Source organism: Mauremys reevesii, linkage group 18 (assembly GCF_016161935.1).
Source record: "Mauremys reevesii isolate NIE-2019 linkage group 18, ASM1616193v1, whole genome shotgun sequence".
NCBI classification, from domain to species: domain Eukaryota; kingdom Metazoa; phylum Chordata; order Testudines; family Geoemydidae; genus Mauremys; species Mauremys reevesii.
In genome coordinates this window covers 9,182,558-9,209,056 of record NC_052640.1, presented here as the reverse complement: position 1 = coordinate 9,209,056, position 26,499 = coordinate 9,182,558, and the positions used below count along the sequence as shown (strand labels likewise).

General features: G+C 44.2%; 1 protein-coding gene across 2 annotated transcripts in view; it reads left to right on the top strand.

The window, feature by feature from the left end:
• SCARB1 (scavenger receptor class B member 1) overlaps positions 1 to 26,178 on the top strand; it is a 43,724-nt gene extending 17,546 nt beyond the window's left edge. The window contains exons 2-13 of one of the 2 annotated variants that reach the window (XM_039505058.1): positions 855 to 1,012; positions 3,159 to 3,300; positions 4,497 to 4,700; positions 5,250 to 5,345; positions 6,744 to 6,859; positions 9,108 to 9,274; positions 10,696 to 10,814; positions 14,308 to 14,381; positions 16,099 to 16,150; positions 16,884 to 17,030; positions 21,066 to 21,182; positions 22,916 to 23,050. In XM_039505058.1, coding sequence (XP_039360992.1) covers positions 855 to 1,012; positions 3,159 to 3,300; positions 4,497 to 4,700; positions 5,250 to 5,345; positions 6,744 to 6,859; positions 9,108 to 9,274; positions 10,696 to 10,814; positions 14,308 to 14,381; positions 16,099 to 16,150; positions 16,884 to 17,030; positions 21,066 to 21,182 — 1,392 coding nt within the window. In that variant the 3' untranslated portion in view covers positions 22,916 to 23,050. Of the gene's footprint in view, positions 1 to 854; positions 1,013 to 3,158; positions 3,301 to 4,496; positions 4,701 to 5,249; positions 5,346 to 6,743; positions 6,860 to 9,107; positions 9,275 to 10,695; positions 10,815 to 14,307; positions 14,382 to 16,098; positions 16,151 to 16,883; positions 17,031 to 21,065; positions 21,183 to 22,915 lie in introns of both variants that reach the window. The other variant, XM_039505057.1, reaches the window with a different exon arrangement.
• The last annotated feature ends 321 nt before the right edge of the window (positions 26,179 to 26,499 follow it).

Genomic DNA, 26,499 nt, shown 5'->3' with positions numbered 1-26,499 from the left:
TTGTACAAACAAACGTAGCCAAGTTGAATCCAGAGATAGAGGTGCTCTCTCTGGATTGCCAAAGAATCTATTTAGGGTCTCTTATCCTGCTGTTGCTATGGAATTTGAGCAACAAAATAATAGCCTTCTATTCTCATTGGAATGAAGAATCTCGCCTACCCAGTGCACTCATCTGTGTTTGTGATTCATCCTCGGTGCCATTAGACTGTAAGCGCTTCAGGGCAGAGAGTGCTGGGTGTGAAGAAAATTTAGTCTGAACATGATTCTACCCTCCAGTGCTGGCTTGTTCAAAGACCGTGTAAGCATTTAGTGTGGTGTGAAAATTGGGTGCGAGTCAGCATGCTCATGTTAAAGTGACTCGAGAAGCCAGCTTCGTATATCAAAGCTCAATATATCAAGAGCCCACTGTACATGCATGTGTTTGAAGGTGGTAGTACAGGGACAACTAATTCAAATCCAAAACAAGGACCTCATAGTGCAAAGTGGAGAAGCCCCAATGCCCTAGAAGGCCCGGCTGTCTGCATCTTCTTAACCTGCTCTACTTGATCAAGTTGTACTTGATCTTGTTAATCCAGGCTAGTTCTCACTAAAGGAATTCAATGAAAGGCCAATCCCCCACAGTCACAAGGGGCTTTAACTGTGCCAAAAAAACAAGTTTTTGGCATATGAAGAGCCCTCTTCCAACTTAGCCCTTCGTATGACCAATGTAACAGACAAGCTATCCTTTTCTTTTACACGTTAAAAGCTGCTTCATAATGAGCGCACTGCATCAATGACAGTAAAATCGCTGTCTTCTGTGAGGGAATAATACAGGTGTGATAAAGCCTAGCCCAAATGTCTGCTTTCTCTTCCAGAACGTGAGGCTCGATCCCAATAGCGTTGCCTTCAGTATGTGGAAAGACATTCCTGTTCCTTTTTACCTGTCAGCCTACTTCTTTGAGGTGATGAATCCAAAAGAGATTCGTCTGGGAGCCAAGCCTGTGGTGAATCAGCGTGGGCCTTATGTTTACAGGTCCAGTATTGCTATTGGCATAATCACCTGCATACATGCTGAGCAGAAATGAAGTGTTCACTGTTAAACTTTTATTCCTGGAGTTCTGCTCCAGCTCGGTGAAGGTGTACGTGGGGCTGAGTGATGCAGATCCGTGGGGAGGAATAGTTGAAATCCATGCTAGGCCTTCTGTCTCGTCCATCACTGAACCCAGACAAGGCAAGACTGGGAACAGTTTGTTTTAAGTCTTCATCTAATGCTCCAGCTCATGGCTATGTCAATTAAAACAGAGCTATCTATGATCAAGCTTGTAAGCAGGGCTGAGCAAACAAGGGAGCAGCTAGGAGGTACAGGAGAAAAATGCATCGTAAAAACTTAAGCTGAAAGCTCTAATTTTTTTAACTCCAGCTAAATTGAAGTGCACTCCTTCCACCCACCCACACGCTTAACAAGTCTGACTTTTTCTGGAAGTACTGGGCTCCTGACCTCTGAAATCTGGCCTTTTAAAGGGAGCAGAAGCATTAAGGAGTACATCCCAAAACCAATAACTTGTTGAAAATCTTGGCTTTGGGGTGTTTGGAGGGGGAGGCATTAGACCAGATGGCCTCGCATTTGTTAACAGCAATCTTATCAGACATCCCTGGCACAAACTTGTACCCAAAGTCAATTCAGTAGACCAAGAAAGCTTGTGTGGGAAGATTAGCTCTTTAATTCCAAAGCGTTTTTTTAGTTGGGTAGGAATTGGGAGTCTGACTGTATATACACGTTGGAGTTGCCATCCGAACTGGCAAGTCAGCACTCTGCTAAAGCCATGCTGACTGCCTGTAGGCTGAGATACCTTAACATGCTTTCAGTTTTGAATGGGTTTATTATGAGTCTACAAACTGAATAAGGGCAAAGCTGCTTAATATAAATGTCTGTTTTCCAGCTGATTAGGATTACTTAAAGCAAAACAAGCCTCTTGTCCTTTCTCTGCTGTAATTATTAGGCCTCCATTCTTACCTGGCCTATACAATACAAGGCTTTCTGTTGGGCTGCCACTGATTCAAAGCTGCATAATTAGCTAGTTCTCCAGAATCCCACAACGTGTGCACTTTGTGTAACAAACTAAAAACTCCCAGCCCAGGGGAGCAGGTCTGTTGTACTGTACTTGCCACATGAGCCTGGAATTGAATCTCTGGTCTTAACTTAAATCCGTGTGGGAATTTTGCCAGTTGGATGTGCTAGATGTTGTGCTGGTGTCTGCCTTGGGGAGGGGAAGAAAAATCTTACCATCCGGCCTCATTTTTGTTGGGCTTCCCAGTGAGAGAGGGTTGTGCATTCCTGCCCCTTGTTAACAGCTGGGGAGCTCAACAAAAATGAGGCTGCATGGTAAGATTTATCTTCCCCTCCCCAAGGAAAAGCAGTTTGCATTTCATTGATTGTCAACTGGTTTGGAGAGTAACTAGGTATTATAGCAAATAGCTGCTACCCTAGATGGGTTCCAGTTGCTATCTTCAAACAGCCACAGTGTTTCCCGGAAGGCATCGATCCTTCAGATTGCTGTCTGCTAGCTACAGACTCTCTCTCTCCACTAGCAAAGGGTGTTAAATCAAGTAGCCAGGCACTCTGCTATTCATCTGATCTCTCTTGGCCTGATTTTACTTTCTTCCCCAATTGACTCCCTTCAAGTTTCATTTCACTCTGGCTTCCTGTTTGTCTTCTCTGCTACATCCGCTGCCTCCTGCCCTCTGCTTTTCACTCTTCTGCACAGAATTGTATTAGAGCTGGCTGCCGGCAGTTCAAGAAGTGCTTCAGTACTGCTCTTTTAGATCAGGCTGAAAACAGCAGAGAGGTGGCCAGTTATAATGGCTATATTCCCACCACAAGTCTCCTCCCACCCCATCTCAAAGCCAAATCTCTTGAAATGTATTCTACAGAATACCTCATGAAGTGCCAGATAAGCACCTACTCCTCCTGCAGAAGAGAACCTAATAGCAACTTCAGCCATGGAGTTAATGAAGCCAGAACTGAAAGGGCACTAGTGACATGCCAGCAAAACCTTAGCAGGTTGTGTGAGCTTGTCTCCAACTCCAATGTTGCAGGAGTCGGAGCAGTGTAAACTGGAGCTGATGGGGAAAGTGCTCCATTGATTACTCACGCCTGGTCTTTTAATTTTTTTAACTAGAGAATACAGGTATAAAACCAATATAACTTTCCATGACAATGGTACAGTTTCCTTCCTGGAATACCGGAGATTTTACTTCCGTCCAGACCTGTCTGATGGGATGGAAGAGGATTACATTGTTGTGCCAAACATCCTTGTGATGGTAAGACTACTTTAAACTCCAGAGGGGTATTACTTACCCTTGTGCCTGCAGGGGTTGGGAGAGTTACCCTGCTGCAGCACGCTAAAATGACAATCTGCCAGCCTGCCTTGCAAAGGCTGGGCATTTCCCTGCTTAGACTATGGACACTAGACTTAATCCAGGACAGGCTCCATATGGCTGCTGTTGCCTACAGGACACAAGGACCTTGTTTCTTTCTTTGTGGGTATTTTGATAACTTTGCACAGTTGTAATCACCTGCTGTTGGGTGATTGAGCAAAATGTATAAAGGAATTGGGTCAAGATACAGAGGAGGGCAGCCACAAAACCCAAAATTGAGCAGTCCACCTCAGACAATACTGCCCTGTTCATCCCTACTTCCAAAACTTGGGGAAGTGAGGGGTGGGATGTTAATAGCTCACTCCTGCAAAATGGGGGAGGTATAGGCAACTATGAAATTGTCCAGATGTGGGGGGGTGGTGTTTTGTGGGGGCAGGCTCAGTTCTCAAGTAGATGAGGGATATCATATTAAACCAATGGTGTATTGCAGCCAGTGCTGAGGTGAAGCAGCTGGGGGATGGGCTGGGGGGGGGGCGGGAAGAAGCCAGCATCAAGTCTCTCTTCAGCAAAGCTCTTGGACAATACAAGAGCCTCTGCTCACACCACGTGGTACTGAAGCATGTACAGAAAGCATCACCTTAGCACTCCAAACTGCCCCTGGTAGAGTTGGGCCTTCTCCACAGACTCCTGAAAGCACCTTGGATTGTGATAATTGGTGACCTTGCTGCAATGTGTTACTGGCGTTTGGTTTTTTCTAAAAACCAAACAGGTGTTTCCAGGGACTTGATTGGTGGGGAGGGGGAGGGAATGCTGACTTTGGTTCATTAGCCTTAGCTAAGCTGGGCTGAGTGTAGTTTGTGACCATGTAAAACCAGGGGGTCACATGAGATTTGAATGAGAATTTGGCAGAACTCAGAGCAGAAAATGTTACTGTGTATCCTGTGCTTGCAGTGGGAATAACTGCAAAAGGCTCGAGTTGGGGGAGAAGTTTCTGGCTTGAGGAATCCATCCTGGAGCTTCAGACCAGCTGGCTGAACAATGGAGCCGACACGAACTTTCCCTTATTACTTGTTACCATTCACTTCCTGTACCAAATGGCACCCTGGTATCCCCTGTCTGAAGCTCTCTCTCTAACCTAGGGCGCAGCCATTATGATGGAGAAGCTACCTCACTTTTTGAAGGTGTTAATAAGTGGCGCACTGGCTGGCTTGGGACAGGACGCTTTTATGAACCGAACCGTGGGAGAGATCATGTGGGGCTACGATGACCCGCTTATAGACGTGCTGAACAGTTTTGTGCCTGGTTTGATCCCTTTCAAGGGGAAGTTTGGCTTATTTTTGAATGTAAGTAAACTCGTGCTTGGTAACATTAAAACCAACTCTTAGGCTACTCCTCTGCCAACATAGGATTGTTCATGCAGGTGAATGTCGCCCACAAGGACGTGTGTCTCAAAGCTTCTTGAAAGAGATGGGTAAAGTATCGCTGAGTTCACTTCTGCACTGCTTGCAAGCTTGCATCAAAGCATTGAAACAGCAGTTCATTTAGCCTCCTGTATTCCTGTTCCATATTATCTGTCTTGCATATAGGGGACCTGATGCACAGTCTTGCTTGAGGTCCCATAGTAAGTCTGCCAAGACTGGGGATGGAACCAGGGAGTCCTGATGCCTATCCTCTTCTCTAAACACTAGGCAGCACTGCCCCAGCAGGGGAGGAACTTAAGATGTCCCTAGGCATACCTAGGAAGGAGTTAGTCAGCAAAGTCATTGTTAACCCAGTTAGTCTTCAGAAAGTGTCCACAGAACTAGGCTTACATAGGTAGCAATGCTACCACATGCATCATCTTGCTGCATAGGATGGGTCTGGGGAAGTTTATTCTTCTTTCTTTTGTACAGTTTAACAACTCGAATACAGGACTGTTCACTGTGTATACTGGGGCCACAGACATCAATCAGATCCACATAGTGGATACATGGAATGGATTAAAAAAGGTAAATGTCCCCTTGCTCTCTAGAAAGCGACTCTAGCTTTCTAAAATGACACCTTTATCGAACATGGTTCTGCTGATCAAAGTTGAGAGCTCTTTATGGCTGGCCACTTTTTTCCTGAAGTTAAAATGGTGCCTGATGCTAGATGGGATCTCAAATTGTGGGTCGGGACCCCAAAGTGGGTTGTGACCCTGTTTTAATGGGTTTGCCAAGGCTGGCTTAGACTTGCTGAGGCCCAGGGCCGAAGCCAAACCCTGAGGGCTTCAGCCCTGAGTGGCAGGGCTCAGGTTACAGGTTACCTGCCTGGAGCTGAAGTCCTTGGACTTTGGCTTTGCTCCTCCCCCCTCGCTCCCCCGTGTAGTGGTGTTTGGGATCTTTGCTTTCACACCCCCCACTCCCCCCTTCAGGGTGGCAGGGCTCTGACAGGCTCATGTGTCCATCCCTCCCCCCTTCTGGGGTTCTTTAGTGACTCTTGTTGTCAGAAGGGGGTCATGGTGCAATGATGTCTGAGACCCCCCGATCTAAGATTTAAGACTTGTAACCTAGCTGGAAGATTGGTGCTTGGAGAAGGCAAGTTAGATAAATATTGGCTTCCTGTGAATAAACACACTGACAAGATAACGACTAACGAGTTCTCAGGCTTTTTCAAACTCTGGATATTTTAGTAAGACTGACTTGGTAGTGATGCAACTTAAAGTGGAAAAACTGTCCAGAGACCATACTAGTGCCTGTCTAATAGCCAATTTTAGCGGCCCTACAAAGTTTTTTGTAGTAGTAATTCAAAACCTGCTGTTCCCAGGTAGGGAATCAGACGTCAGCAATGCTAGCCTAAATCTATTTTGTCATGAAGCACTGGTATTTAGTTGGACTATCCTCAAATATAAGAGGGAATCAGTCAGTTTGACGGGGAGTGGGACTTTCAAACATAAAGATGGCACTGCATGCATGGGAAACTTGAAGACCATATTAACATTACTTCCCTTTTTTTAAAAAAAAAAAAAAAAAGGGGAGTAGAAAACTTCCCAGCACCTGTGGAGCTCTAGAGAGGTCCTGCCACCTCTTGCTTATTCTGGCAAGAAATTGCATATCTCAGGAGGCACCACTGCATGAATTGTCCATCTTAAAGGTTGAGGGACTGGACTTCCTCTTGTTGGATGGGAGACAAGGGTTACATGACACTCTTTTGAAGGGTCTCTTTAGTTTGAGCTCTCTAGACTTCTTTGAACTCCTGCTTTGCTGCTAACCAAGTAGAACTGCTGGAAGACTTTATTTTGAAGTGGAGGATGAGGAACAAGCAAATCACTCAGGGCTGAACTGTAGAGGAAACTATTAGTATGGCTGTTTGACTAACATAGTCATCAGTCTGGCTTTTTAAAATTCCTCTTGCAACTTTTCTTGCAGGTGAATTACTGGCGCTCCAATGAGTGTAACATGATCAATGGGACTTCTGGAGAGATGTGGCCTCCTTTCATGACCCCTTCCTCCTCTCTAGAGTTTTATAGTCCTGATGCCTGTCGGTAAGATTAGCTTAAATTTTGTTTTATACGCTGTAGCTGCATGTCTAACCATGTGACTGGAAGTGCCAAGTCTTCAGCTTCAGAATGCAATGTTGCTGGAAGACGTGTGGTCTTGCTTGGTTAACAAAGATAGCTATTTATAACTCACCTGTCCTCTAAAATAACACTATTTGTAGAACTAAACTTCAGTGTTCAAGGTAGAGTTCTGAAGTGATCTCAAATACTCAGTACAGTTGTTTATCTGATTGGGCACATCTTACCATCAAAAGATCTGCTGCTCTCAAATGAGTTTGCAGTGGTCTACTACCTTTTTTTCCAAAGGTGAGCAGATATTGGCATCCCCAAAAGGGGGAAATGGAGGCTGGAAATCCTGCATGGCAGAGGAATAGAATCAAGGCTTCCTTAGTTCAATCCCTGCTTTAGCCTGTAGACCACACTATCAAATGTTCGATAACACCTGTGTTCAAAGACTCAAACAACCTAGCAGACAAAGGTGTAGCAGATCCAGTTGCTGGAAGTTGAAGCTAGATAAACTCAGACTAGGAATAAGGTGCAAACTTCTAACAGGGTAATCAACCATTACTACATCTTCACAAGAGTGGTTGTGGTTTCTCTATCACTGGAAACTTTTTTTTTTTAAATCAGGACTGGGTGTTTTTTTCTCTGTTCTATTTCAAGCTAGAATGAATACAGGGAAGTCCTACCGCCTGTTAGACAGGAGATCAGACCATGGTTGCCGTGGTGCCTTCTGGTTTCAGCTTCTATGAACTCTAGGACAGTCAATTACGGAAGTAACTTCAGGGAAGCTAGAAGTACTCTTTGCTTTCTAAGCAGCTTAATTGCTCCAACTGCTGCCTCTAGGCTGTTTCATGAATTTAAAGGGTCTGCAGCATGTCTCTCTTGGAATTAAAGTGGTGCCCTTTATTGTTAACAGTACTTGGAATGGCCCAGTTGGAAGCCGTGATGCATTTCCACAGATTCTATAGGTGCTGAAAAGCAAGGAGGTTCCTTTCCTGGCAGTAGAGGTTACTAGTATCTGTATAAAGTGTTTAACATACATTGTCTGCATCGCTGGGGCAGAGAAGTTCATTATTGCAAAATGGATTCAGTCTGCAACACTAATTGCATTACTGGGTAGCAGTTGCAATGCAAAACAGTAAGTTCTTGCTATGACAGCAAACAGAATTGAAAATGTTTGGGTTTAACTTTTCCCAGTTACCATGCAAACTAGTTCACTAAGCCAGAGGCTGTCTTACAATCAAAACTGCACATCTGTGTGTGCAGAAGGTATTAAGTAATACCAAGAGAACCTAGTGCTAAGGAGACAGGGTTGGGCACCCTAGTAATTAAGAGTCCTGAGACGTGGGTTGTGAGAATCAAACAAGGATAATCTTTTGGCCTTACCTTTCTCTAACGAAGCAGAAAGATAATCTTCCAAGAACCTGTAGGCCAAAGTAACAATCTGTTTCTCTTGGAGCTCCATGCCATGCAGCATTCACCACTCACCTCCCATATGCAGAGCAAGCTATTTATTTGAAGGCTGTGGAGTCTAACATGCTCCAGTCAGGTCATGGTGCTGTGGGTCCCAGTGAGGAAATGACATTGGTCACTTCCAATTCAGTCCCCTTGCCTTGTTCTCATGCTTTGTCAAACTGACATTAACACTATACTTATACAGAATGTTTCCCCAGTGCCTGGCGTGGTATTTATGTGAACCTTGCAGGCTGCTGTCTATAGGGATCACCTGCCTTTCGTTCAGGAGAAAAAGCTTGGCTTCCTAGAAGGGAGAATGCAGGGTTAAGTACTTAGTCTCCAGTCAAGGGGTCAATAACATGCTCTGAGTACTGCTATCCCAGAACTAGACAAAGCAGGAGCCCTCCCACAGGACAGACTCCGACTCCTAGAGACGTGGGTGAAACTACATGAGGAAGGGGGCATGGAATCTTCTCTGCATCCCTGTTCACTTTCCTCGAGTGCAGCAATGTGTTCTTTCCTGATTCCCCTCGTACCAGAGTGCCCCATAGACTGTTTGTCTCACTGCTTAGGACCTGTGAGAGAAATGCCCCAGATGTAATAGGGGTGAACTTTCTCCTGAGAGCCTTCTCTGAAACTTGAGACTAAACAAGGGAGAGTAGATATGGCCCATCAAATAGTCTGGTGACCCCACAAAGCAGCACCTCTGCATCCCTTAGTTATCTGTAAGAAGAGCTTTCTGCTTCCCTCTAATATTTCACTGTAATCCCTCTAGATCCATGAAGCTAGTGTACGAGCAGTCTGGAGTATTTAAAGGGGTGCCGACCTATCGATTTGTGGCTCCGAAGACTTTATTTGCCAATGGAACAGATTACCCACCAAATGAAGGCTTCTGCCCCTGCAGGGAATCTGGAATCCAGAATGTCAGCACTTGTAGAATGAGTGAGTCTTGTATGTCAGTGTCTCTCCAATAGCAGTTGGAGACAGAGCTATTATGCAATGCAGTCCATTCCCTTTTCATTCTAGAGAATGCACCCTAGACTACTCTCTTGTATTGGCTAGGCTAATCTCAAGCCATAAGCAGTAGTTCTCCCATGAGGCAAATCTCTTTATGGTCTTGCTACTACATAAGCAATACAACTAGTTACCAGTGGCAGCGTGCCTGGGAATTCTGATTGGGTAGCACTTCTACCCATGCTGCTCACCTCTGTGAGGTGCAAGGAGGTGGGGAGTAGGGCCTGAAGCTTAAAGCAAACAAAAATCCAGAACTGGTTTTAGGATACTGTCAGTCACTCTAGAGTGACTACAAATGTAGATGTGTAAAGCTCAATGAAAATAAGTGACCAAATACTTGAGATGCTTGTTTTTGCTCCAATCAGTTATGCTACACCTCTAATAACTTACGGAATGGGCACAGTTCTAATTCTACTGCTTTAAAAAAAAATCATTCTAGGCTGTTGCCTTGTGTAAGGCAGTGGTGGCCCAAGAAAAATGGGCAACAGGTCTTAATCTGAGATTGCACAACTTCTGATGGGCTGTGTGGATTACCTTGGGGCATGCCACCTCTGGCAGCACTTGTTGCCCACGCAATCTGTTTTTAAAACTGCTACTATCCCGATCATAACAAGAACCCAGTGAATGTTGCCCTTTAGAACAAAGCCTTTTACGCTTGGCTTGTGCCATGTACAGAGGGGGCATGGGTCCATCGGCTATACATTGAATCCTGAGCATTTCCAGGGGATTAGCAATAAGGACGGATACATTTTCATGCAAGGTTTTTGTCATGTTCAAGCTGCGCACATCTAACCTGACGTGGAGGGAAAATAGTTAAGCACAATTAGGAAGAGAGAAATGCATCAGTTGGGGGCACACAATTTACCCCTGGGTGCAAAGGAACTAAGCTGAATCCAAATAACCTTTCAGCTGTTGTTCTGGAGAACAGGCCCCAGAAAGGTAAATGTCCAGTTTTGTGAAACCTCCAGCTTCACAATCTCCAAAATGCATAGAAGATGCCTGACACAGATGTGTCATTAAATCAACATGGACAGTGAGAAGTGATTGGATTATGCTGCAGCAGGGAAAAAGTAGGTTAAGTATTAAGAAATTTTAAGCTTCATTAAGCAATGGAATAAACTGCCAGGGAAGGTATGGAAATCTCCTTCACACTCATCTGCCAAAGCAGGCTTAGGACTGATTTCATTCTGCCCAAGTCTGGAGCATGGGGTGGTGGGGCAGGGGGAGGGAAGCAGACCCTCCAGGATCCAGCTTCCAACCCAAAAGATTGTCTGCATTTTCTTAGCTGGCTAACTTCTCTAAATAAGCATGTTCATGCAAGCCCTCTAAGGTAACTTAACTCTGTTCAGATGCACCAGTGTTCATATCCCACCCGCACTTCTACAATGCTGACCCTGTCTTGGTGGAAGCGGTCGATGGATTACATCCCAATAAGGAGCAGCATGGGCTCTTCCTTGACGTTCATCCGGTGAGCTGGCTTCAAGTCGCATGCAGGCTTTCTTGAGAGATTGACTCTAGATGTTTTTCTGTCTAAACTTTGCACAAAGAGGTGTCTGGGAATGTTTTCAGTGTAGACTCTAGACAGATGCACATTGTCTGCCTGTCAGCTTCCTCTCACTCTGGCACGAAAACTGCTGCCACGAGCAGGTTCCATAGTACAAGGATTTTAAATGTTTATTGCTGAGATGTATTTAGATAAAATGGCTGTAAAACCATAATTAAAACACACTCACTGATCTACTTGCAGAGAATTGCAAAATATAGCATGCCAGATAGACACATCACCAACGTAATTGTGTTGACAGCTCTGTTCTAATTGCCCTGCTGGGAATGACTTCTCAGCCTGCTAAGGGGCTTTTCAAAATTAGCGAATAAAAGTCTAATATGTGCTAAAGAGAATAAATGAGGTTCAACCCCTCCCCCACCTTCCTCACTGCACATCAAACCTCACCAAGAACCTGCACTAGGCTGTATCTAGTCAGAATGTAGCTGTTCTCTTGGACAGTCTGTCAAGACAACATTCAGGTCTGACAAGAGCAGCAGCTAATCCTGGAGAAATACTTACCTGGAGTTGACCGCTAACCTATTGTAGTGGGTGAAATGTCGTCTTCTCCCTTAATATCGGGCAGTAAGACTCTGCTCTGTGGTGCAAACAGAAATGCTGTCCATGAAGTTACAGAGCAGAGCCATTTGATGCTGTGAGAAGTAGCCCAGTGGCATACTCACATGTACAAACAGGGCACACTTCCTAGTGATTGTGCAACAGCTATAACTAAGTGACCTCCTGACAGGCTGTCATTACAAACATGGAGGAATAAATACTTTTCTGCATCCGGCACTTCTTACTGCTAGCTGGCTCCTCTTATGACTCAGTTCTATTTCTCACCTGTTTCTCTTCCACTTCCAATGTATAATAGACACCTCCAGCTTGGTAGGCTACCAGGTCAATCCTAAAGTCCAGTTGCTGTCCTGGATCAAGTATTTTATAGGGCTTCTCAGGGAAACAAGCACCCAAGGCATGCTCAGTAAGCTCTAGAGAATGTAATGTGAGGATCGCCTCCTGACCGGCAGCCATGGGACCTAGAGTGCAGTGGTGCGCTTACCACAGGTTGGGTTGCTGGGCAATGAAGCCATCTTGAACCCATTAAGGGGCTGTGTTCTGACTTCTAGATATCGCTTGTAGAGCTGTTTTTAAGCCTGCCTTTAGATGCATGCACAGGCTTAAAATAAACTCCATTGTTTTGGTTAACCAGAGGCTCCCATGCAAGTGTCTTGTCCTTATCCCTGAAGATTGCCAAGTACTCTCACTGCCCAGGTCCTGGCCACCAGTTCAGGGGGCTCTGCATTTTCATTTAATTTTAAATGAAAATGCTTAAACATTTTAAAAACCTCATTTACTTTACATACAATAGTTTAGTTTGTTTTCTAGGTTTATAGAAGGAGACCTTCTAAAAAGTTAATGTATTACTGGCATGCAAAACCTTAAATTAGAGTGAATAAATGAAGACTTGGCACACCACTTCTGAAAGGTTGCCACCCCTGATCTAGAGCTAAGCAGGGATCTTAGATGGGGTGAGATCGAGTTACTACAGAGAGTTCTTTCCTGGGTGCTGGCTGGTGAGTCGTGCCCACATGTTCAGGGTTTAACTGATCGCCATATTTGGGTTGGGGAGGAATTTTCCTCCAGGGCAGATTGGCAGAGGCCCTGGGGGGTTTTCGCCTTCCTCTGCAGAGTGGGGCACGGGTCACTTGCTGGAAGAGTCTCTGCACCTTGAGGTCTTCAATAGCTCAGACATAGGTTAGGGGTTTGTTACAGGAGTGGGTGGGTGAGATTCTGTGGCCTGCATTGTGCAGGAGGTCAGACTAGATCATAATGGTCCCTTCTCACCTTACAGTCTGAGTATCTTCTGACTGTGGCTGTGTGCCATCAGTCCATGTTTTTATAATATTTGGGCAGAGGTAAGTGTACTTTGGCTCTCCTAAAAGGAAAAGATTAATTTCCCCCCCAATTACTCGCTAATCTATGTAGACCATAAAATAAAGTCCATGGCAATAAGGCTTAATTAAAATATTTGTAATAAACACTAACCATAGAGATAAAACCCCAGTACTGCACAATTCACAATTTTCTGTTGCTTTGCACAACAAAGCTATTGAAGGTTAGTAGCAGAGGAGTGGGAAAGGCTGGTGAGGGTGGGGAAGATATTAAATACCTGTAAACAGAAAGCTGTAGTGATGTTGCAATCCTGCTGATGCCTTAATCTTGTTAGTTTTAACTCTCCGTAGTAACATCATTTTGGCAGATGTTTTGATATTCCAACAGTTTGTATCTAAACACCTGTCAGTCATCCTCATGGATGTTGGCACCACTGTGTAAGTAATGTGACTAAATGATTAGTAAGTGGCTTGAATCAAAGAATGAAACATTGTGTGGGTAGTCATTTGCTTGCCAAATTCCCCAGTGATGGGGCTTTTTGTGCATCTTACCACCCTGACACTTAGGATATTGTCCTGCAGACAACTCATGCTCTTAAACATCAAAGCAAGCTGAAGTTGCACTAAAACGATCTTTTCATAAATTAGACTAAGATACAAACACCCAATTTCTTAATAGTTCCAACTTTCCTTTAGGCCTTTGATGCATCTGAAGTGGGTTTTAGTCTGATTCTACGATAAGCTTTTGTGGGCTATCAGGGTTGGAAGGGACCTCAGGAGGTCATCTAGTCCAACCCCCTGCTCAAAGCAGGACCAATCCCCAGGCAGTTTTTTTGTCCGGATCCCTAAGTGGCCCTCAAGGATTGAACTCACAACCCTGGGTTTAGCAGACCAATGCTCAAACCACCAAATAAATTTGTTAGTCTCTAAGATGCCACAAGGACTGGTTATTTTTAGAGTGTAAGTCAATTGTTTGGCCTCCTAGGGTGTTGCTGTGTGCTGACTTGACAATATTGGTCTGCTACAGCACCACCTAGTGTTTTGCCGTTAGCACTACTCTGTATCAGTAGCAGTTCTTTTGTGCCAGCTTTGTGTTTTTGGTCTTGTCTTGTGATTTGAGGAATGGCTTGGTCACCCACCTTGGAGGACCCTTTCAAGTACCTTCTGAGAGCAGAGTTCTTCTAACACATCACTTTTCCCAGAAAAGTCTGTTATGATCTTCCCAGAAAACTGTTCTGTCTTCTGAATCCTGACTTGACTGCCACACCTTGTCTCTGCTTAAGCACTCACTGTAGCCCAGGCTTAAAGTGAAAAGCAATGATTCAGTTTGCCTCCTAAGGCAAGGTCTTCCTCAGAGCCATTTACCCTCTTTCTGTTCTCCTTCCCTCTCCTCTTTTGCATGCACTAGGCACTTTCACATGTTGCAATTCTTTGTTAGTGGTTTGGGGGCGGTTCTGAAGCTTTTTCTTCTGCATGAACACCAGGCAGTATAGCTGAGATGTGCTTGGTTTCCTGTTTTAATGCAGGTCACAGGAATTCCAATGAACTGCTCAATCAAGCTGCAACTGAGTCTGTATATAAAGAAGGTCTCTGGCATAAGGTAAGTAGCTTGCTTTGGGGATGTCCAAGAGACATGTGGCTTACATGCTTGAAAGTTAATGACAGACTAACATCACAAGTGTAATGCCGTTTGAATAGCTTCTTTGTTATAATTCTTCTGGATCCAAAAAAAAGCTCTGTGTAATGCAATCTATTCACTGTCTAATCCAGGGATTGGCAACCTTTCAGAAGTGGTGTGCCGAGTCTTCATTTATTCACTCGAAGGTTTTGCATGCAGTAATACATTCTAATGTTTTTAGAAGGTCTGTTTCTAGAAGTCTAATATATAACTAAACTATTGTATGTAAAGTAAATAAGGTTTTTAAAATGTTTAAGAATTTTCATTTAAAACTAAAATGCAGAGCCCCCTGGAGCAGTGGCCAGAAGCTGGCCAGTGAGAGTGCCATTGACAATCGGCTCGCGTGCTGCCTTCGGCACATAGGTTGCTACCCTGGTCTGATCCCATTCCTCAGTTTCACGTCAGTTGTCAAACCTAAACTTGTCAAGATAGTCATAATCTCACAGCCTAGTGGCTTCTCTCTTGGAGAAAGACATTTGGTATCTTACTACTCAGCTGAGCTCATGAACAGACCAGCCCTACATGGCTTTCCATTTTTAACACACCATATGCAGGGGTATGCCTCTTCAATTGGCTTTCTTATTTATCTTGCTTTAGCTATTTGTGTGGATGAAACCTCTGTAGTTCATGGCTGTCTACACTAGACTCCTGATACCATGGTTGTGTTGTTCACACCCCTGACACAGTTATGCCATCAAACTCCCAAGTGGAGACGCAGTTATACCAGCAAAACTGTAGCTCGTAACATAGGGAACAGGGGTGGCTTCTATACTGGTGCACAGTGCAGTTTTGCTTTTACAGTTGCATCCACACTAGGAGAGAGACTGGCAAAGCATTTCTAGTGTAGACATAGCCTAACATCAGACTGCAGCTTTAAGAGCTTGGAATGCATCAGTGCCTAGTCATGCAATAGTCTCCATGTTCTGATGGCACTGTTGCAAATAAAATACAAAGTAGACTTTCTGGGTCAGTTCTAAAATGCTGTGTGCTCACAATTGCAGTCAGCCTCCCAAAAGCACACTCCTGCCACTCAAGTATCAAAACAAGTGGCCAGACTTCCAAACTGGATGCTGAGCTCTTCTCGAAATCTGGTGCTATAGCACTTGCTCTTGTAGGAGGAGGTGAACTTGCGCTCTCTTTAGACCAGGTTTAGTCCGGCCTCTAACAATTAGCTGAGACAGCAACACTGTTCCCAACACTTTGAGTACCACCTAGATTACCAGAATGCATTATAACAACTCTTGGATTAAGCACAGAGGTTCCCATTAAACTCACTGTTTGCAAAATGATCCCTTTTGGAAGTCTAAAGGAAGAAGCATGGTATTTCAGATACTATGGTGATATCTGGGAAATGCTGACTTCTTATTAAACATCTAAAATTCAAGTTCTTCTCCTAAAAACTAACAACTTTAAAGTTTGCATCTAAGAAGTTTAATCAGACCTAATATTGCATAGAAAGAATTCACTGAAATGAGCTGGGGGGAATCACCAACTCTTTCCATTGTCTTCATGCCTGTCAAATTTTGAAACTTCTATTAAAAGGTGACCAGATCCTTAGAAACCATTGGAGCAGAACGCTGGTATGTGTAGATTGGCTGATTGTGATTATAAATGTGTGTGAACCTTTCTTTCTGTTTAGTCAAACAGGACAGATTGAGCCGGTTGTCTTGCCTCTACTTTGGTTTGCAGAGGTGAGTTGGATTTACTGCCCTTGGTTGGAAAAGTAACGTTAACCATGCAAAATCTGTACCGCAAAGGAGGAAACACGGGGGTAGTCAGAAGATGGCTTGTGATGAGAGCAGTGTGGGGAGGGGCTAAAGGGCAACGTTGCATGTCTTTACTGGAGAAACTTCAACTGGAGTAAAGGTCTAAGCTGCACATTTCTCAGTTGGGAACTTTGCATAAATGGATTAGGGACACTTTGTTCAACACTTGGCTGCACACTTAATCTCTTCCTGACTCAGCCTTGCAATTTGAGTAACCTCTTCTGTTCACTTCTGTGTGTATAGAAAGCATCAGTGATAGTCTTGCTCAACTTCTCGATCTAGGTCTCCCGAGTTAACACAGGTGGGCAAATGCCTACTAGCTGTAAAGCTGGCAGAGCATGCTGGATATTTGTCACTTAACAAAATACATAAAACTTAATGTCGCAGCCCAAACGTTTTAGACCCGGCTGCCTAGGCATTTATTATTGCCAATAGTAGGTTTAACTTGTACAAATTCCAATGCAGCCTCTCTTTTAAAGACTAGCGTTTATTTCCTTGTGGTCTGTTAACTTCTTACACTTCACTGAATTCCTCTATATACCAGACTAAGTTTTCCAAGCCATGCTTTAGAGGAAGCAGGACACCACTAATACAGAATCTTTGTGCTGTGAACTATGATCTGCAAAGCTGCCACTGAAAACTACTCTCTTCTGGGCAGAGCGGAGCCATTGAAGGTTCAGTCTTAAAGCAGTTCTACACCAACCTGGTACTGATCCCATCTGTGCTGGAATATGTGCAATATATCTGCATCGGTCTAGGTGTCGCTTTGATTGTTGCTGCCATTGTACTGGAGGTAAAGAGAAAGGTAGGAACAAGCAAATGGCAAAACTCGTGGCTTTCAACTGATGCCAACTTTCAATCTAATCCCAAAATTTGATTTGGTTTTTTATTTATTGTAGTGCTAGTTAATCTAACTCAAGATTGCTGATGGTTTAAGAGGTCATAGCTGGATGGCCACACTCCCTGCTGTGAAGTAGGCACTAGGGGGCATTGCTCACCTCTGCTCACTTCTAACTCTGAACACTTGAAAGACTTCAACAAATGAGTGGGTCATTTTAGCTGACACTCTAAGATCAATGAGGCTTCTTTGTCTTGTAGCTTCCAGCTCTGCCGCCAAATTCCTCATCAACGTTCCTACAAGCCATTTCCGCCACATGATAGGTGTGGGAAGGTCACTCTCCCTTCTTCTTTTGGTCTGACCAGAGCAAGCATTGAAGTAGCCACTGATGCTCATTAGTTATTGCTTGAATGGCTCAAAGTATATGAGCACTTCCTTTCACTAGCTAAACCCCAAGCTGCTTCTCCAGAAGTCTGGCTTACTATACAGTGTTGTGGCAGTTGGTCCCAGGATATTAGCCAGACAAGGTGGGGGAGGTAATAACTTTTATTGGACCAACTTCTGTTGCTGAGAGAAACAGACCAGCTTTCAAGCTCACACAGAGCTCTGCTTTAGGTGACCTCGAGCTCAAAAGCTTTGTCTGTCTCTCTCCATGACAGAAGTTGGTCCAATAAGAGATTCCCTTGCCTAGCTGCTTCTTAGCACTGACTGACATCTCTATGTAAGACCACTCAGTGCCTTAGCAGTGGGGTTTGCTAAAGCATGTAGAAGTCTGGACTGCAAATACTTTGTGGTGCTGTGATCCTTTGCCACGGGTAAAATAGACTGGAACAGGGCCAGGAGCTCGCTATGTTCAATGCAGCAAGCAGGAAAGAAGAGCGAGCTGCTTCTTTCCTGGAACCCTGACTCCTATTCTCCCCCCCACACCCCCCGTACCAAAGGCAGCAGCATGACAGTAGGTTCAGATCCTAGACTTCAGAATCCATTGCTGGTGTCTGCTGCATTTAGCAACTTTAGGATATTTCTACACTGAAGTTTGTTAAGTTGACTTGCAGCCACCACAGTAATTACTACAGTGGTGCATGTCCACTCTACCTTCCTTGGGTTGGTGGTTTGCATTCTCACCAGGAGCACTTCCACCAGCCTAAGAGGGGCAGTGGAGGGAGCTGAGAGCCCACCTGCTCCTGATAAGCTGCCCTCCCCACCTCTCCATTCCCTACTGGGAGCAGGGGCCAACCCATGTAAGTAACGGTGTTTACACAGACAGTGTCACCCTGACTACACCAAAATAAGCCTCTCATGCAGGTGGAGTAGTTACACTGGTGTAGGAAGGCACTTACGTGGGTGGGACAAGGCTGTAGTTTAGACACAGACGTAGTTAGAGCGACGTGAGCTGCCTTGCATTGACCTAACTGTAGTGTAGACCAGGCCTCAGTGACTCAAGCCTGCTGCTAAGTTCCTAAAGTCTGTTACCAGTGTACATATGCAGTAGTTCATCCCAGGTACACTTAAGACAGGAAAACTTCCTGGGGCCCTTTCTCTTAGGGAAGATCATCAAGGGGTATTGAGAATCTGTGCTGTTTACTCAAAGTGCAGCATATAGGGCACTTCAACATGAGTGGCCTTGGGACTTTGACATTATGGGGTGATCCCACTCCCTTACTGTGCTGGAGTAATCTTGAGGATTGCTGTGTAACATGAGGATAACATGTGAAGATGCCGAAAGTTAAAGCTTTAAAAAACAAACCTTTGATGGTGACATCTTTCGACTTTGGCCCCAAAACATGCACCTGGAAAGACTCTAAATAGTCTGTGGGCTTTAAAACAGCCTCCTGGTTACTTACCAGCAAGTCCCGTGTGTATGTAATCCTCCCAACTAGCTCATTTAAATCATGCAGCTTGGTGCTTTGGCTCAACTTGCCTGTGATTGCAATATCTGCAATGTTATCTCAACAGATGCCCAAGCAGATCCTACTTTACCCTCCAGTCCTTAAATCCTTGAAACAGTCATGACTTCTGCATACACTGAAGCAATGGCTGACTTTCCTTATCCCACTTACCTTAAAATGGGTCTGAATATCAGCAGTTAACTAGTTGCCAGGGTTTTCCCAGTGGTAATTGGATTTAAACCGCGCCACATGGCAGCATAATTGACTTTGGCATATTATTTCCAAATCCTTTTGTTGCAAAGTGAGCGTGGATGAACAATTCCAAAGGAATACCAGGTCTGTAATCTTTAAACCATTTACTGTCTAGTGATACTGATTCAATAATGTTTGATTCACTTGATGGTTCTCTGAAGTGATTTAGATTAGTAAATTAGCTGGGATAAATGATCAAAACTGTTGCTACTAACAGGTCAGTCACTTGTACAAGCTCAATTATGTGAAAAGCAAAAGTGCTCCTATTCCTTGGCATAAAGTGGGAACAATGAGTGTAATTAACTGTAGAAAATTTCACAAGGGTTGTGGGTGGGTTCTCAATTTCTGGCATCCTTTAAATCAAGGGTGTGTTTCTTTTTTAAGATGCTGTAGTTTGAAAGGAAATATTATGGGGAAGTTCTAGAGTGTCTGTGGGTTTTTTTACAGGCAGTTAGACTAGATCAATGGTCCACTCTAGCCTTGGAATCTATGAAACCAGAAGCTACTCCACATTTATGCTAGTTTGAGACTTTACCCCCCTGTTCTATCCACCTTTTGCACCCTTAGATGGAGGTGGGGCTTTGAGTGCAGAGGAAGGAACCCAAGTTAATTCTGTAGGGAAGCCCAGCCCAAAGAACTTCCTATGGGGGTGTTTATGGAGGGCAGTTGCAACCAGTGTATTGCTGTCAAATACACTGTCTCACAGCTCCTTCCAGTGGCCAGTCTGCAGGAGTTGGTTTTAACAGGGACATCAAAACAGACCCTAAAACATGGGTATCCTCTACAGGGAGCACTCTACCAAAGGGGATTCAGTATGGGGTTAACAAACTCCAATTGGCCACTTGCATGAATGGAGGCTTCTGGTAGCAAAATCTGAATACTGATCTGCAAAAGAGCATCCTAGGCAGTTGCAATTCTCCATTGGTGAGCAACTAGTGTTGCCAGCTAAGCCACAACTGAGCCTGTATTGGTGCTACACAAGCAAATGCAACTTCAAGAAACTTTCTCCTTACTCACTAGAAAACAAGTGAACAAAAAATCGCAGCAGAGAACCTGGAAGTGGCCCTATAAATTTGTAGGGGGAATCTGGCTGAGCATTTAGGGTTGTGTAACTGCATAGTGATCAATAGATGAATAATACAAACTGCAACACAGGTCAAAATAAAAGGTGCATTCTTGATTGTTCTAGTGAAGTGTTAATAATCAGCTCTTCATAAATTGCTTAATCAACCACAGTCCTCCCTCTGAAGAGCCAGAATTATCTTGAGTGCCTGTGCTTAAAACAAATACTCTAAATCCATCTGTGATCCATTATGAAATCCCCTTAAATTCTTGCAACTGCATATAAAATGTACTTCATTCCCCAGAGCAGCTTTCCAGAGGGTGCACTGTTGCTTAAACTCAACCTCAATGACATACTGGACAATGTTAAATAGTCTCTTAAATGCAAAGTTAGATTCTGGATTATAATTTGAGCCAATTTAAAATGGTGTCTGTCTGTCCCACCAATCCAAACAAAAGCTTTAAAACAAAAAATCCCCCCTGCACAACCACAGCAAAGTTTGCATGCAGCTGACTGTGTGCGACAATCCCAATCCACTGAACAAACCCTTTTGTTTCATTAGTCTCAAGAGTATGAAATGTGAACAGACCATTTTAAAAATGGCTTGGTACAGATTGTTCTTATTTTAAGAAGATTAATCAAGTTGTAGCTCTAGAATTTAAACTCCATGTAAAGAACTAGAATTTAGTAACTAAGCAAACCATGATTACAACTTAAACACAGCCTCCCTTTTTCAAGTGGAAACATCTTCCAAATGTCTTTTAAAATACAACATAAACTAGCCTGATTATCTTCTAGGAAAAATGCTTTTTATTTTGGAGTAGCAATAAAAAGACTAAAGAGGCCGACCAGGCCTTGTCCGAAAAACCGTTGACACCAGTTAAGGGGACGGTGCTGCAGGAAGCCAGCCTGTAGGTGGGTACCAAGTAAAGGTAAAACTCTTCTCTAAACAATGCTAACGTGATAAATCTGCTGAAATGTTGCTTAAATCTGCTATCAAACTAAAGTGCTCAATGTTCACATGTAAACTACGAGCCCTCTTGGTAAACCTTTTTTATTCATGCTTCGTGGCAATAAGCTTGCTTTGGGTTAAACTAGGCAATGGGAATATTGCATGCGTTTAGATTGCACTTCATTAGGGGAGAGAAGGTGCAGGTAACTCTTCTTTCAAAACGCTCTTCTTGGTGGATTCACGGGAAGCACTATCTGCAGTCCTGGAGGTGGGTGCAATATTGGCTACATGTATGTGACGGTTGGCATGGAGGTGAGGTCCTAGTATCTGTAAACTTTTTTTTGCTTGCTGGGGCATAGGAGGTAAAATCAGCAATGACGTACAAGAGCCTGGGTGACACCCATGGATCTGCCTCACTTTGGCCAAATCTGAAAATGAATTTGGAGACCAAAACTTGTTGTTCAGTCTTAAGTGTTATAACAGATACAGCCAACACCAGTTGAGACTAAGCAACACTTTTAAAAGCCGTGAATTAAGAATGAATTGATTAAAACTTTCTTGGCACATGCTAAATATTTTTAGTTTCTATGTCAAGGTGTTGAACTGTTCAACCTTTTAAATGTGTGCTCGCTTTGTGGATTGAGATACATACTCCAGTTAAAGGCCCTCTAATCAAGAAAAGAGCCCTTCCTAAAGGGAGTCTAACATGCTTAAGTGCTTTCCAGGTTGAGTAGCCTGAGATTGCGTAACCTCACTTGGGGTAAAAATCTCCCAGGAGGGGCCTCTGCTGGGATTTCATGAGGTCTCGGTGGGAGCTCTTTACAAATATGGAGCACCCACATGGAGCTGAGAAGACTTCTCTCATTAGAAAGAATAGAGGGTTTTATTGCTTCTGATCTTTTGGCTTAAAGAATAATCTGACAAGATGTGTCCCAGTATTACCAGTTTGACTATTTCATACCCCTTCCATACATTAGGATTGCTCTTCATTAGTACAGAAAAGTAAGTCAACCACTTCCTAAAGAGTGAGTCACCAGGTCACTCTGTTCTCATGCATGATGCTTACTTTGGAAAGCTTTTTGGGTTAAGTTGCCATATGGCTTGTTTGTATATGCAAAAGGCTTTTGCAATAAACTTTCACTGGCAGGATGGAACAGCCCAGGAATGGCCAAGGGCTGTAGGTTGCTGGGGTAAGGTATTAATCTAGAATGCCTGATGTATTTACTGTCTCATTGAGATGCTACTGTAGTAAATGCCAATTTTACACCCCTCTTGGAACCTGTAGTTCATTCTTCAGGCTTATTTCATCCTGGCTTTGTTTTGAAAGCTGTGTTGAATTGAGGGGTGAAAACATTACCTAAGTTGTATCTGTTCTGATCAAATGGACCACGTGTTGGTGCTCCTAAGCATTTACTTCATCCCAGTGTTTGTTGCCACCTTGGGAGGACAGTAGCTGTGGGTTAATAAACAACCAGTTTCTGGTCTCTGAGTGGGACCTGTTGTGGGGGAGCAGCTTGCTCCCCCTTTCTGGGTGTCACTAAACTGCAGATTAGTCTGGAGTTTTTACATGATAAATTCCAGTGCTGAACATACTGTCAGGTATCCTATGTAAATCTTCTGTCACTGGGGTATGTGATGACCAGTGCTGGTGTCTAGCTGCACCCTGAGTCACCTGTCCTTGCTTTTATTCATTCAGAGACACGCCGGAGAGAAGAGCCCACGAGAGCCAGACCCACAGACTGAACCCCCTTGGTCTTCAGAAACAACACCACTCCTTCAAGACGCTAGTAAAACAAACCAGAATGATGACGCTGAAGCCTGAAGTGCCAATCTCTTACAGGAGGGCGATTCCCACTGGTACCTGACTGTGCTTAGGGATCAGACTCACTCTGGGTCCATTGGTAGGATCCTAGACAGGAGATGCAGAGTTGGATAAAATAACTGATTCTGAACTCTCTTGAGAGGCACAAAATAATCTCCGAGGCTATTGAACTGTATTGCCACGGCTCTTACGTCCTGCACCAAGACACGAGATGAGGATAAAACCACTTCAGTCCTAGCATTTGAAATACAAAATATTCAACATTTGTTGGCCTGGGGCTGGCATGGGCTGAGACCTCTCACCTGCTACTTCCAGCCTGGTAGGGATGAAGAATACCTGCTGGCTAATCCCCTGAAGTCCTTTCCTCGCCCACATAGTGTCTTTCCACTTAGAAGATGAGAATCCTAAAAGAAATAGGCACTTTAATAGCTAATCCTTTAAAGCAAACAAGGTTTACCTGTGGTGTAGAAATAACTGGTTTATATATAAAAATGTCTATTTAACAACCTGTGCTGCTTAGGCTTATGGAGAGGTGCTTACTAAATAAATCGACACTGGCTGAAGCTCACTTCCATTCAGGAGGCTAACACTAATCTGAGAACTGGATGGGATGGATTCATTTGCTCAAGTTCACTGAATGGAAATGAGTTCTCATGTGCCCCACATCTTGAGACGTATGCTGCCAACTTGTTTAATATACGAGTATTAGGCTAGGCAGCCATGTGCGGGTGTAAGAGTCAAGGCTGTGATTGCTGTTCTGGAGGGGTGGTGCGCTAGACTGAAGGCTCGCTCATCACTACTTTAAAGCATAGTGGGTTTTTCCAAAATGAGCAACTTGGTTCATCTGGCTAGTTGGTTCCAAGTGCCATTGTTGAGACATGTGGCAGTGGCTCTCATTTGATTTCTGCCAAAGAAATATTGTTTAGCTCCCTGGCTATCCCACCCGCACTTCTGTGGTGCACTCATGCAGAAGCCACTGACTTTTTTTTAACTTTACAAGTCTTTAGTTTTTTCCCTGGATTTCAAATTAATCGAAGCTCTTCTACCTACCCAGAGCCAACCAGGTGCATTGCCTTGTTCCACACGTGACCTCAGACTCTAGTAGAACCGTGAGAAATGTCTTTAATCGTGACACTGTACAATGTCACCATGGGTAAGAGCTATTCCAGAGCTGCTCCATTCCCCAGTCAGCTGAGATCTCTTCCTTGCAGTGACACTTGTGCTGCCCCGTAAGGATGGGAACTGAAAACTAGCTGGCAGAATGGGAGGCAGGTTGCACTCCAGCCAAGAAGACTTTGTGGCTGTTTTGTAACAGCAGAGTGAAAATAGTCGTTCTGCAGGCAGTGTTCCCTGTAGCTTTCCAGGCTGTAAAGCCTTTGCCATGTCAGGCGATTCCATAACTCTTAGTGGGTGGCGCTGAGGGCATCTTAAATGCGGCAGACCAGCAACAGCTGAAATGTAACCAAATGGTAGGAAAACCACTCCTATAGCTTCAGCTTTGTGTTGCAAGTACTGATGGCAGCAAAGGACTTTCCTATGTGAAGCACCGGGATGCATGGGCCATACACAACGTAGGGCTTTCAGAGGAGTTGAGGATTTTTTTACCATGCAAATTGCTATTAACTGCTGTGCCCTAAGACTGCTTGGATCAGGGCTCTGAGAACACTCTCAGTGGGCTGGGGTTATGGCTCTTGTGCTAGTGCTGGGCGTGCCCAGCAGGTATGGGATGTTGAGGGACATGTCTCAAGACACTAGCTTAGATCATAGACTCTTCGCAAATGACTTGTAGGGTTCGCACCCCACCTCCGATCTCAGCTGACTCTGCATTCTGTCAAGCCACATTTGAACGTCCCTAGTGGAGCAAGTGTCTGGTAGAGCACAGAAAAAGGAAGCTATCAGGCTATTACTTGTCTTTCTCCCCCCCCCCCCCACCTTTCTGTAGTTAAAGCTTTAATACCAGTGATGGCTGTGCCAGAAGCCTTCCTGGGGTAGCCTGAAATTGCGTAACATGCACTATGTTGGATTAGGAAAGCTAGCTGAGGAAAACTCCCCTTGCATATAATACAAGGACAATAAAGCTTGAAGGCTGAGACTATCAAAGCATTAGGGGCACCCTCAGAAGACTTGGCCAAAGCATAGTTGTTGGCCTCTGCTCAAAATCCTGAGCCCATCCCTGACTGTTCCATCGGTTACTTGTGGTGCTTCTAAAGCTGCCTTTTTAAGGGATATGTGCCATTTGATGTACTGTATCAAATAGTGGACCTTTTAAGTGAATCTTCTCTGGTTGCTTCATTCCCTTAATGGAAGGTTCCTCAAAGTCCCTCCTGCATCATGGTGCTGTGTGTTGGGGTGGGGGAAGAAGGGAACCTATGTGCTAGCTGGATAACACACTGCTACCTTGTAGGTAATCAGTTACGTCATAGTCAAACATGATCTGTGGACTTGTGTCTAAAACAGCTTCAGCATCCTAGAGGGTGTGTAAGTGGAAAACAGGGCACAAGAGCGGGAGGGAGCATGAGCTAGTGATGCCTGAATACAAGCAGCTCTAGTTTGGGTCAAGACTGTCCTTAAAGTGGATTTCAAAATCTGCCAAACACTTGTATGTGATTCATTGGTTACGATTTATCTTTTTATAAGCTGATGGTAACTACCAAACTGGATATTAGACAACTGGAAAATTTTCACTATCCAATAACCATCATTCTGAGTGTAGGTTGCCTTGAGGGTTTTATAGCTCTCAAGTGTCTGTACTACTGAAAGGTGTGAGGTGCTGGTGCTGATCACTCTCCTTTCTATGGGGAAAATGCTACTGTAATACACCTAACACTTACCTGCTAGTAGCAGAGAAAGTTAATGAATCTTCATAAAGAAAGATCAAACATCCCTAAAGTAGCAAACTCACATCACAATGCAAACTGCAGGCCTTTGAATCACTTACTATTTCTGAACAAACGCTTCCCTTTCTTAGCACTAGTATTCTTGAAAGAAGCTTCATTTTTTTTATCAAGAACTGTTGTGATAACTTTCCTCTGTCATCTTCAGGCCAAATTGTACAGCAAGGAACTGAAAGGTTTTATAGTGCAATCACCCAGGTCCCACTGATTAAGAGCAAAATAAAAAAATGTTCCCAATTCAAAGCTGGACTCTTTCTTGAGGTGTATAACTAGTGTGATTAATGTCACACATAGAGGTCACATCCAAAAGTAACAGCTGTGAACAGGTTCCAACATCAAAGACCGCATCTAACTTTGCCCTAACCTTCTGTTGAGGGGCCTATTTCCACCTCCCTACCCTGCACAGGGGCCTCTCTGCCTGCTTCTAGTAGGGGAGGGAGGAAATGGAAAAACCCAACCCCCCCCCCCATCTTTGCCTGTGTAGATGCAGCTAAAGTCCCACCCGTGCAGCTGGGAGGGGCTGATGGCAGGGTGCAGGTTTAATACGCTTCCTTCTGGGGCTGG